At 48.7% G+C, this 12,504-nt stretch overlaps 1 protein-coding gene across 1 annotated transcript; it reads left to right on the top strand.

Annotated features, from left to right (window-relative positions):
* The first annotated feature begins 432 nt into the window (after nt 1-432).
* On the top strand, nt 433-8,094 carry TAGAP (T cell activation RhoGTPase activating protein). Its single transcript, XM_054568989.1, has 9 exons — nt 433-519; nt 608-661; nt 975-1,041; nt 2,338-2,504; nt 3,181-3,342; nt 3,839-3,948; nt 5,367-5,562; nt 6,132-6,249; nt 6,848-8,094. Exons 1-9 carry the CDS (start codon nt 493-495, stop codon nt 8,092-8,094), a joined length of 2,148 nt encoding a protein of 715 aa, XP_054424964.1. The 5' UTR covers nt 433-492.
* Nucleotides 8,095-12,504: the final 4,410 nt, after the last annotated feature.

The raw sequence follows: 12,504 nt of genomic DNA, 5'->3' as shown, positions 1-12,504 counted from the left end.
GCAGGGATTCTGTGAATGTGCTCTTTGTCTTGTGTCTACTGTACGTCGCATCCCGGGAGTGAGCTTTTTCCTTTTTGGGTTGGATGAGCAATTTCACGAGGAGCTCTTAATATAATACCTGGCACAGAGTAAGCTCTCCCCGCCAAAAAAAATGTTACTTGTTACTGTACTTGTTTTTCAAATGATCTCTTGATGGGAATATAATAAATGCATAACAAAGTTTGGCACAGTGACGGTATCAGGTTTAACTAAGAAATGTGCGTTCAGAGGCTGTTCTTAATACTGTTAGACATCTGGTGACAGACAGCTGTACCGTACATGAAAACGTTTCTACCTACTAGTTTCAAACTTTGTGTTCTGGCAAAGTGACACTGAAATTAGCCAACTTGTCGTGTGTCTCCCTCCTAACTCTTTCCCATGTGATTTCTCCGCAGGCAGAGCCGAGGCCACGCGGGAGTGACGTTCGTCCCTGGACCATCAGCTGAGACGCTCATGAAGTTGACAAGCCCCTGCAATGCTGTGCGTGCCCCTCTCTCCTGTAGTTACTGATTCCTATTTTCTGCAGTCAAGTTAAACAGTTGCCTAACCTAATTTTTTTTTCTTTTAGCCAAAAACACTAAATGGCAGTAATATGGACACATTAATTGAATGTCAATCAGAGGTAAGAAGGCAATTTTTAGAAGTTTTTTTCTGCACCGGGAGAAGGGGCAAAACTTTGTTTTAGTTGACTATTGTTTCCTTTAATTATTAGAATAGAAAATTAATGTTATAAATGCAGTATATTAAACGCATTAATGAGGCTATCTATATGCAACAATCAAGAATTTGCTATTGATTCTAGAAGCTAGAAAAAAATCAGTGGACTCCATTGACTAATTTTTAATATGAATAAAATGTTATATGTGTATTTTATGGGGAAAGTCTGCGTGGGTTTCTTCAGCCATTATTTTTAACTAAAATAAACATATTTTTAGGGTGATATCAAGGAACATCTTCTGTTGGCATCCTCCGAGAGTGAAGACAGTATCTGCCAGCTAACTGGTGAGATTTGAAAGCATGCTGGTCTTTTATGTAAGCGCTAACAGCAAATGTTCTTGGTTTGCAAAACCACAGGACATTACTTTACTAGGAATTTTTTTTTTTTAGTGTTCTTTTAAATACCGCAGAACATTAACACTTAAACGGCAGGCAGGCTCCAGAGGGCACCAGAGTACTCAGAACAGATCCTCCCACTAGCCACCACCAGCTCTGGGGGGGGGGGGTCTCACTGGGGTTCCAGGCCCCCTGGCTGTCAATGCTTTGACAATTAAAGCATGCATGCACGTGAAGAATGCAACGCCTTTTCCGTTTTCTCCCTTTTCTAGTGGAAAGTGAATTCAAGAGCCCATGCGGCAATCGCTGCTGATAGCAAATTCAAAGCACCACGGTTCACTTTCCATTTTTTCACAGTGCTTTTCATTATAACGCAGCCCTGACCCAGTGCTCCTGAGCTAGGAGGACAAGCCGCTTCTCTCCCCATCCTCCCACGTGCCAGTATGAAATGCATGGAAACTTATGCTAATGCATTCAGAAAATAGAGCATTTATAGTTAGGGGGAAATGGACAAGGAAAGGGAGAGGAAAAGAAGGAAATTTGTGAGAGGCAGTATGCATTGCCCACGCATCTTCAGGATTTTGCAAAGACAGAGTATTTTGGTAAGGCTTACTAATAATTTCCAATTGCCAAGCCTAGGCTCAGACCTTCCTGCAACACTAGTCTCCCCGCTCCTGGAGCGGAAAGAAACCCTGGCGGTGGCTGCAGGCTGAGTGGTGTAGCTCCCCCTAGTGGCTGGTTGGTACTAGCGTGGCTGCAGATCTTGGACAGCCAGCCCCCGCCACTTGTCTTGAAGATGATCCTTTCGAGCAAGTCACTTCCTGTCCTTCTAAATTCCGTTTTCTTCACTAGTCAAAGGAGCAAATTAAAATAATATATTTAACATCAAAGGTGTCCGCCACAGTTATTAAGGTCAATATATCAACATGGTTGTTTATGACCTGCACAAGTTTCTGTGGCAAACAGCTGATGAAGGGTAAAAACAGGAAAGGTGGAGACATCGAAGAACCTTGGTGGTGTTGTTTAGGGGTTGGTTGCCCTGGTAACAATGTGGTTGTTCTCTAGGTTGATTTTTTTGAGATTAAGATGCATGCCCTTTGCCTTCTCGGTTCTTTTAAAAGTATTTCCCCCCATGGCAAACCAGAGAGGACATTATGTGACTGACAATACCCCTGGTCTCACAGGGATCTGGGTTTGTTCGTATTTTAATTTGAGTTTTCTTCTTGCCTTGTTCTCTTGCTGTAGAAGTTAAGAAGAGGAAGAAGGTGCTGTCCTGGCCCTTTCTCATGAGACGGATTTCTCCTTCATCAGATTTTTCTGGGGCTTCAGAGCCAGAATTGAAAACGCCCCTATTTGATCAGCCCTTGTCCGTCATCTGTGGTGACGATGACGCCCTGCCCAGACCCATTCAGGTAGGCACGCATTTGCTTGGGAACCCACTTCAGTTTTCTGCCAGCTGCGACAAACCCCTGGGCGGTCTGAGTGCCTTGGGCCAAGCTTGCCGAGGCTCATCGTTAATGTTTTCCGCTTTGAAAAATGGTTGTCCCACCGACAAGGGCAGTCGGGACAACACCTGGCCACCTACACTCTAGAAAGCGGCTGTATTCGCCGACGAGCTCAGATCGATGGTCACTTTATCCTGGATTTCACAGGCTTAAGAATGCTGAAAACGTGCGGCTTCTGAAAAACCCACAGACCGAGGCACGGAGCAGCACACGTGATCGGAAAGCCATTGTTTGTGTGGAGTGATTCACAAGGAGGGAGGCCTGATATAGTTTTAGAATGTACAAAATTAGATCTTTCACAATTTACCTCCCCTTAGAAAAATGGCGGAAGTTGAGGAAGGTGTTTATTAGCAACTGGACTGAAGGAAAAAGTGGCATCGATAGTTGCTTGTTAAGGCTAACTTAGTATCAGGGAGAACTAACTCTTAGGGAGAAGATATTTTATGGCAGATGAAGTTAGCTGCCATTCCTATGCACTTTTTTAATTCTCTTTCTCCTGCCTACACATGGGTTTTTAGTGCATGGGTAGCAAAGTGTGTCTTCAAGGGTAACCATTTCCTGTTCTCGTGCCTTTTCCTTATAGGACATTCTCGCTATCCTGTGCCTCAAAGGCCCTTCCACTGAAGGGATATTCAGGAAAGCAGCCAATGAGAAAGCCCGCAAAGAGCTCAAGGAGGGGCTCAGCGCGGGCAGCGCGGTGGAGCTGCAGGGCCTCCCGGTGCACCTGCTGGCAGCTGTCTTCAAGGTGAGTCCGCAGCACTGGCACCGCGGGACCTGCCAGTGGGCCCTGACACATTAGCTCATTCTCAGGACACAAGCCTTGGGCTCTTCTCTCTGCGAATCAAAGCACATTGATCTTGGGGTTAACATTTTTAGTTAAGCCTCTTCTTTATTTATATAAACACCTGTGTTTCCGTGATCCCAGATTCCAGCAGAAAGCGAAGCACTCAGTTTCCCCACAATTTTGCTGAGAAAGGCCCTCGGGCCGTCCCGTGGCCAAGCGCATACCCTGAGTCTGGTGGCCCCTTGGGTGGTGACTTTACCGTGCCTGTTGATAGGAAGGTGCTAAGAGACGACTCGAGAGAGAAAGCGAGTTCCCCCAAATGAACCAAGTGCAGGAAGGAGAAGGCAGGGCCGGTGGCAGGACGGGCACAGCGTCGCTGGGAGGGAACCAAGTCGAGATGAAGACGCCAGCACGCTGTACAACACAGGCCACGCCACGCCCTTCCTCCCTCCTGCAGGACTTCCTCAGGGGCATCCCGCGGAAGCTGCTGTCCTGGGACCTGTTCGAGGAGTGGATGGAGGCCGTGGAGACGCCGGACGAGGAGCAGCGGATCGAGGCCCTGAAACGGTAGGCAGTCCCCGCCACTCCCGGGGGGTGGGCCCACGCGGGCTCTGTCTTTTCATTCATGACAGAGTGGTCAGCGTGTTTCAGGAAACCTGGAAGGATGAGGGGATCAGAGTGGAACTGGGCGTTCCGTCCCAGAATAAATATCAGGGCTTGGCCTGGACATTTACAAAAAGAGTGTTAGCCAAATGGAAGGCGGTCCTTTTTCAAAAAGCGGAACATGAACTTCTGTACAAATCACAGGAAGTGGGAGAGTCTAAAACTATAAATCGTTCAAGAAGGTATGAGACAGAGTCATAGGGGAAACTTTCAAAGGAGGCCACCCAGCCAGGTGTGGGAATTGGGGTTTGTCGTTCACCCCCACAGAACGGTCCTACAAGGCGCCATCTCCCATAAAAGTCCCTTAAAGCACAGAATGAACCTGGAAGGGATTATTTTGTCCCTCAAAGTCCACAACACATTTCATATTCTTATAACTAACCAAAGTAACAAGTACATAAAAACAAATTCCAGTCACAGCAAAAATAATTACATACATAAATGAAAGTATGACATGTTAGTGACCAGAGACTCTTAAATGCCTAACTCTAAAGTATCAGCACTTATGTCCAACCCTGTGGAAGTGTGCCTAGATATCACGAATGTCCCACACGGCTGAACATATTTAATGAAATAGTGAATATTTATAGAGTTGAAGACATTAGAGTGTTTGTTCCAAAATGAAAATTGGTTTCTACTTAAAGACACAACACTCTTTCAGAGCAATTACTTCTTATGAAAAATGAAAATGATTCATATATTAGTCACCATTTCATTTTTTGAGAAAGTGAGGCTTTAAAAATTGAATTTATTATTTGTTAGTAACAATGTTGCCATTTAAATGCTGGCTTGACCATCATTATGAATGTGCCTCATAAGCAGATTTCTTCTCTGCAAGGATTTCTCAGAATGGTACCAAGATGTCTCGTCTTTGTTTCATGATCACAGTTCAGAAAAGGAAAATGATTGTGTTAAAAAAAAATCAAACAGTCTTGCAGTGTTAGAAACACAAAGACATTCTACATGGCTAAATGATTCCTCAACAAAACAGTTTTCAAAATATTAAACTATGGTATTTATGGCAGGAGTTAATGCTCCCTGACCTAAGACCTATCTATATAAATAATAAAAGGTTATTTCTTGCCCTGATTATAAAGACCAGTTTCTTAGGTTGTCACATATCAGTGGTTAACCAGTTTCATTCCATGTCAGTTGCCCCTGGAAGTGTCTGAATGAGTATTGCATAATGTTTGTTACTTGTGCAAAGGCGCCTTCCTCATTTTAAAGGAAGTCTGGGTTGGCCAGGAAGTTTCAGCTGGTTCCACGGAAACTAGAAGAGCCCTCCACCTCCTCTAAACTCTCTTCCCTGAACTTCATTCCAGGGTGGCCGATAAGCTGCCCCGGCCCAACCTCCTGCTGCTCCGGCACCTGGTCTCGGTGCTGCACCTCATCAGCAAGAACTCCGAGGTCAGCAAGATGGACGCCAGCAACCTGGCCATCTGCGTCGGACCCAACATGCTGACCCGGGAGAACGACCAAAACCTGTCCTTCGAAGCCCAGAGAGACTTGAACAATAAGGTTTGTCCCCGTCCATGTCGGAGAAACTCCCAGCGCATGATCGCACTGGCGGTCTGCAAATCGCAGCGATGAAACGCCTCTGATTTCTCTGCCTCGGGAGCACAGCAAAAATGTGAAGTGCAGAGAGCTTTTGTCGCAGGTCCACTTCTGAGCGCACGCACTCAGCGAGGCTGACGAAGCCGCGGCCGCGCCCTGTGGCAGCCTGGAAAGCCGAGCTCGGCGCTCCTGACTTTCAACCCCTGCCTCTCAGGACCTGAAACCCCTTTTGTTTTTGTCCCTTGGGCCTCACACAGTCAGTCCACCCACTGATGTGAGAAGCTGCTTCCTTAAGTAAAAAAACTTAGCTACTTTAAAAGCTGTTTAACTCTGAGATAAAAACTACACGTCTCAAAAATAGCTTTAATAGGGATGATTGTTCCTGAAGCTTAGTGTGCTCTTTTTAGGCACATAAAACCCCCTGGGCTCATTTGGGCACCTGCCTAACAGTCGCCCCCTCCACCAAGTGCCCCATCCCTGTAAGAAAAATAACAGTGCGTTTAGGCTGACAATCTGCTCATTTGTCCTCGCAGGTTAAGACATTGGTGGAATTCCTCATCGATAACTGCTTTGAAATATTTGGGGAGGTCGTTCCGGCGCATTCCAGTGTCGCCTCCGAGGAGTCCCTGGAACCCACGGACAGCAGTTCAGGTACAGAGCGCGTGGCCGATCCCTGAGGACCACGTTCCGTTGCGACGCGAAGCGTCTCTGGCATTTGAAGTGGGACTTGCTTTCCCAAACCACCGAGCGGGAGCGGGCTCACCTGTAGGGAGCCAGTTAAACGTGAAGGCTTTGCCCTGCCGTCCTCCTGCAGCGTCTGCTCGGGCTGCAGGCCTCCTTCGGGCTGAGCCCGGGGGCCGCCCTCCCGCGCTAAAGCCTGAGGAGCCGCTCGTTCCACCCAGTTCGCGTGGGCCAGAACTGGGCTTTTTGTTTCCGCTAGTGGAAGATAATCCATTAAAATGGAAGTGGGGCCCATAAAAGGGCCAAAGGGTCAGTTTTTAAATTTAAGATCAATACATTTTCAGTGAAATGCTGTTGTCTCTCTTTTTTGTTCTCTCTCACTCATCTCAATATAGTAGATTTTGAAAGAAACAAAAACTTAATGTGGCAAATAACTTTCACTTCAAACCCCAAAGTGGCTCCACCAAATTACCTAGCGCCATACTTGACATCTGTGGGGTAAACCGTACCCAGGGTCATTGCTAAAAGAACCGGAACAGAAAGCTCAACTGTCCTTTCCTTTCTGCAGACACGTCGACCCTACAGAATGACTCAGCCTACGACAGCAATGACCCTGACGTGGACCCCAGCAGTGCCGTCAGCTCTCCGGGCAGGCTGCCCCCGGTGCCCTCGGAGCCCAGAGGCCCGCAGCGTCCTTGGCACCTAAGCCGGGAGCCCGTGGTTAGCACCGTGGCCAGACTGAAGAGCTGCCTCAGTGAGCCGGACAGGAGGTACTCAGAGCCCAGCATGGCGTCCTTGCAAGAGCACCTCCAGAGCCCAAAAACTAACCCGAAACTCACACGGAGCGAGGATGACTTCAGCAGGGCCCGGCCAGCCTCTTGTTCAGAGAGCGAGGACGCCGAGGACCCATTTCCAGAGGAGGTGTTTCCCGCAGTTGAAGGCAAAAACCAGAGGCCACAGGAGCTGACCGTGAAGACCCCAACTGGGTTGCCGGGGGGACTGGCACCCAAAGCCTCCTCCAGTGGCTCTCTGGACGCATCCCTGGACAGCTCACCTGTGGCTTCCCCTTCCAGTCTCAAAAGAAATTTCTTCACCCGACATCAGTCTTTTACAAAGACTGATAAAAGTAAACCCAACAGAGAAATAAAGAAGCACTCCATGTCATTCTCCTTTGCCTCTCACAAGAAAGGGCTGAGCCGGACCCGCAGCTCCGTGTCCATCAAGTCCAGAGGCTGCGCCAGGGACCCAGCAGGGAAAGACTTCAAAAAAGACAGCGAGCTTGCTGGACGAATCATCCAGGAGGGCTTGTCCGAGGCCCACGGCCAGACAGCTCTAGACTTTAGCTCCAGAACCTTCGCCCTGTCTGTGGAGGACGTGTTTCACCTGGTGGACAGGAGGAAGCCAGGCAGCCCGCCGTCCTACGAGGAGGCCGTGCGGGGCCAGGCCCTGGGCCTCGCTGTCTGCGGAAGCCAGACAGTTAGCAGCATGAGGGCCAGGCTGCTCAGCCTGGACACTGGGCTGCCACCTCATCTACTTTTTCCCTATGGAGGGGACTCGGGAAATCCGTGTGGTCAAGGGCCGCTGGACGGGCAAAGACTCCCCTCCAGGACTGAGAGTTGGAAACAGAGCAGAGCCGTCCATGCTTCTGTGGAAACGGTAGGGCAAGTGGTCGGCATTGGGAGATCCGAGTTGCACCGTCTCAGAACTGCGTCCGAGTCCAGGCAGCAGGGTAAGCGCGAGTGCCTGGCGCAGCGATGCAGTCAGCCGGCCTTCGAGGCGGACCAGCTGCGATATGCCAGGGAATCCTACATCTAGGCAGCAGGCTGATGCCGGGGCGCACGCGGGGTGTTTCCGCAGCGCGCGGCCGCACACAGAGCTGCTTTCAGACTCTGTTTTCAAAAAGTCAAGAATAAGCTCCCTTTGAGAAGTTGTGTAGAGCCCCCCTCAGAGAGGAGAGCTGCCCAGCGGCGCTTGAGTGGCATCTGTGTGTGCCTGGGTTTGTGTACCCTAGAGCAGATGGAGAAAGTGTATTCCGCACAAGGCGCCAAGTGCAAAGATGTCTCTGTAAACTCTTGTCTATATTTGATTGTGAACTTGGGGTAAACTGCATTGCTCTTCTCTGCCTCCTGGGGCGCTGTGCTACTGGTTAGTGTGTAAAAATAGTGTTTTCTTTTTTTAATGTTGTCTCCAATGGCCTGCCGATTTCCGTGTTTTCCACCAGCTCCATTTAAGAAAAAATGTATCAAATCTCTGTTGGAAGTTTACTTAGCAGCAGTCTGATAACTAATTGCCACAGGGAGAAGAGAGAAACAGACTGCAAGCTACAGAGTCCAGGGCCTGGAAGTGTTACTGGCATCACCAACTGCTGCTCAAAGAGACCAGGATAACAATGTGTACAAAATATTTCAATGAGTCCTTTTAATCATCTGATTGTTAATTGGGGTAGACTAGTGAAAATGCATTACATCAACATTAACTGATTTATAGCACTTTGAGTTTCCTTGTAGTTCAGGGATATCTTCACCATTGGTGTGGAGGAAATTACTTTATATGCGTTGGGTATCTCACATAAAACTTCAATATAATCTCACTACAATAAATTGCCTGCCTTTTGCAAAGTAAAAATGTTCATTCTTTATCGATATGTTGCTTCCTTTCCCTCGGTTCACAGAAACACACCCAGAAAATCATTCACACGTTGATGTATTCAACAAGCATTGACTGAATGTGTATATTTATTATTCTAGATTAATACGCAGAGCTGGGGATCCTGTATTTAGGAAAAGAGACAATCCTTGCTCTTCAGATGTTTGCAAAACCATAAAAATGTATCCCCTTTAAGCCATTTTTCCAGCCCATGGTCACTCAGAGGCCAGAAAATTTAGTTTGCAGAACAGGGGAATGGGAACATAGCAAATATAATATTTCCTGGGGGTTTTTTGTGAATTAAATTTTTTGGTACTTTAAAAAAACCTTATTTCTATGATGCTCCATTTGCTTGATTATAGCAAACATAATGGTAGAATGTCCCTCATATATTAGAACTTTAATACCCAATGGTTAAGGTGTTTGTCCAGATCTTAGAGACACTTGGAGATTTTCCTTATCTTCTCTCATAAAACACTGTGTTTTTGATTTGTTAAAGAAATATTTTGGCTAGCTACCAGGTGGTGAAGACCTATTTTTTTCAGAGGTGATTATTAATGATGTAACCCAGAGTTAAAAGTGTTGTAACTCCAATCGCTCCAGGCAGCATGTTCAGACCCAATAGTATCGTTAAAAATACTTAATTAAGCACCACCGATAATGTATAGACTTCAAGGGTGGGCACTCCCCCTCTGACCACTAACTTGAGAAAAGCAGTCCTTTTCCAGAGTTGGGCACAAATAGTAATAGTTACAATTGCCGGTACCTACCTTGTGGCCAGGCTCTACTAAGTATTTCAGAACTGGAAGACTGAAAAGAAATGTTCCATCATGTTTTTAGCAACGTCTTGTTACGCATCAACAAATTCTCGCCAGTAGATAAGTGAGCCCATGGGCCAGATGCCTCCGATCTATTCCACTTTACCATCGACCAGACCTCCGCGTCACCCGACTCAGACCACGAGAACCTGCCCCCAATAGCCTTCTTTTAAAAAAGCAGCAGCAGACTGGAAGCCCTCTGCCTGCCGCCCGTACCTGGTGCGGTTTGCCGGCGACGTCCCAAGCGTCTTGCCCGCAGGCAAACGCCATTGCTGTTGCCGTGTTCGCGCAGTGGACAAAGGGCAGCACGGTCTCCCCACCTCTCTCCGCAGCCCCGGCCTCGGAAGACAGCACTGCCCAGCGCGCGTGCCCTGCAAGGAGTTGGCTCGGGCTGCCACGAACAGCAAGGGCCTGAAAGAGCAGGAATATGCCGTCCCACCATCGTCGAGGCTGGAACCGAAACCAAGGCTTCGGCCGGGCTGGCTCCTTCCGAGGCGGGGCCCCGGGGAAGGACCTGTCCCAGGTCTCTCTTCTCGGCTTGTACATGGTTGTCTCTCTGTGTCTCGTCACACACTGCCCTCCCTCCATGTGGATCTGTCCCCCAAATTCCCTTTCTTATAGGGACACCAGTCATATTGGATTAGGGCCCACTCCAATGACCTCATTTTACCTCTTTAAAGTCATATTGTGAGATATGAGCAGTTAGGACCGCGACAAATAAATTTGCCGGGGGGAGCGGGGGCGGGTCCTACGAGGAGTGTGGGCAGCACAATTCACCCCACAACACTGAGTTTCATGGAATCCTCCTTAATGATACCTTGATCACACCGACAGTTTTTCATACTTCACCGTGAACAGGGGTCAAGCTTAATGAGAATTGGACGATATTAGAAGGACACTTCAGTCAAGGAGCAGGAACACCAGCGTTCTGTCCCCCAGGCACCCCCCCAGGATCATAAGTCACAAATGGGACCATCACCAAGGGACTCGACACCAATGCCAGGTGCATGGTAACACCAGGCCAGAAGTCAAGGCCGAGGAGCGACTTCAACCCAAATCCAGGTCCAAGCCCCCAGCCTCCGAGCCCCCGGTCCTCCCCAGGCCCCCCTGCATTGCCTGCCTGGGCCCACCCGCCTTAGGAGGACCCCGACCCCTCTTGCCAAGCAACAGGCGGGAAGCACTTGCAGTGAAGGTGCCACCGGCGAACATCTAGCATTCGGCGTCTCGGAATCTGACAGACAGTTCCTTCCTCTTGGGGGAGGGAAGCACGAGGGGGAGGGGTGGGCTGCCCCGTGCCATGGCCAGCATCCCACGTGACACGCTGTGATACACTGTGACTACCTGTGATGACACGCTGTGCCCACCCCCACGGCGGCACCACCCAGGACACGGGGTCTAGAAATGTTGCCTTGTTGATGTAACCAAAGCGGGGTGTTCGTGACGGAGCTGAGCAAAAACTGTCGTCGCTCCAAGGCCCAAATTGAGCAAGCACAACGCAGATGTGACACCGGGGTCCCTGGGCTTGTCGTGCTAATAAAACAGATCAGTGAATTGGTCACAGCGCTTCCCGTGGCGGTGGAGGAGAACGTCGTAGCCCTGGAAGGACCGCCAGTACCTGCCTTCCTCCTCAAGGGTCGAGGAGACAGAAACACACATCAGATAGAATCTCACACATTCTGAGTTTTTTAATTGAATGATGTAAGATCTTAACTCTCTCGCTCTCTCTCTCTCTCTCTCTGCAAAGGGCAAATTACTGAGGAATCAGAGTACAAACGTTTTGCTGGAAGTAGAAACAAATCGCTTCCTGGACATGTTTTAACTGCAGGCTGAGGCCCTGCGCTGGGCCCTGTCCCAAGCCCAGACCACGCGTGAGGGAGGACGTGGCTACAAGGAAGGGGCACGGGGAGGCACACAAGGAAGCGCAGGGCGATGACGTCTCCATACGGAAGAAGGTGTTGACACAAGAGGGAGACCCGAATTCACAGGACCTGAGTCAACACCCTACATGGGCCAGGTACCGAACTGCCGGAGCCTTAGTTTCTCCATCCATAAAATGGGGGAAATTGTAACCCTGCATCCAGGCTGGCAGGGTGGCGCCCTGACGTCTTCAGGCCCTTGCTTCCTCCACGACCAGGGCCAGCTTCACGGGTGCATGACCCATGCTCGGGGGGGCCCAGCACCGGGTTAGTAGTCTGCTGTTATTACACATTTTCATTTGGTGCTGTCCCTGCAAATTGTGTAACTAATCTTGTTCGCGCCATCCAGCCTTCTAGGCCAGCATCGTTCTGTGAGCGGGAGTCTCTTCCTTCAGCCGTGGCCTCCAAATTCCAGGCAGGAGCTTTCTGGCTCAGTAACCTCAACCTCCACCCCAGTGGCCAGACTTAGGCACATGGCTACCTTTACCTGTTGAAGAGTCTAGGCAATACAGTGTTTTCATAGGCACATCGTCTCCCCCAGCAAAACCAGTTAGTAAGAGAAAAGGGACAATAGAGAAGCAGGAGGACTTTTAGCCCTGGACACAGAAATCAAGTAAAAGAAATCATGGATGTGGTAGAACACATGCTAATGCACTTCCTTTAATAATAGAAAGCAGGATAAAGCGCAGATTGTCTATTTAGTGTGATAAGACAACTGCAAATGTGGACTATGATACGGGATGATATAAAGATAAGGTGGATAATAATCTCGAAGTATTTCAATTATTCATATGCACATTGTGAGAATTTTATAATTATGAAAGCGTAGCTTTAAGTAAAATCAA

This window comes from Pteronotus mesoamericanus, unplaced genomic scaffold, assembly GCF_021234165.1.
Source record: "Pteronotus mesoamericanus isolate MK-2021 breed Mesoamerican mustached bat unplaced genomic scaffold, CSHL_Meso_final contig_20, whole genome shotgun sequence".
NCBI classification, from domain to species: Eukaryota; Metazoa; Chordata; class Mammalia; order Chiroptera; family Mormoopidae; genus Pteronotus; species Pteronotus mesoamericanus.
The sequence above is the reverse complement of the archived record's forward strand: the minus strand, read 5'-3'. Positions and strand labels throughout refer to the sequence as shown.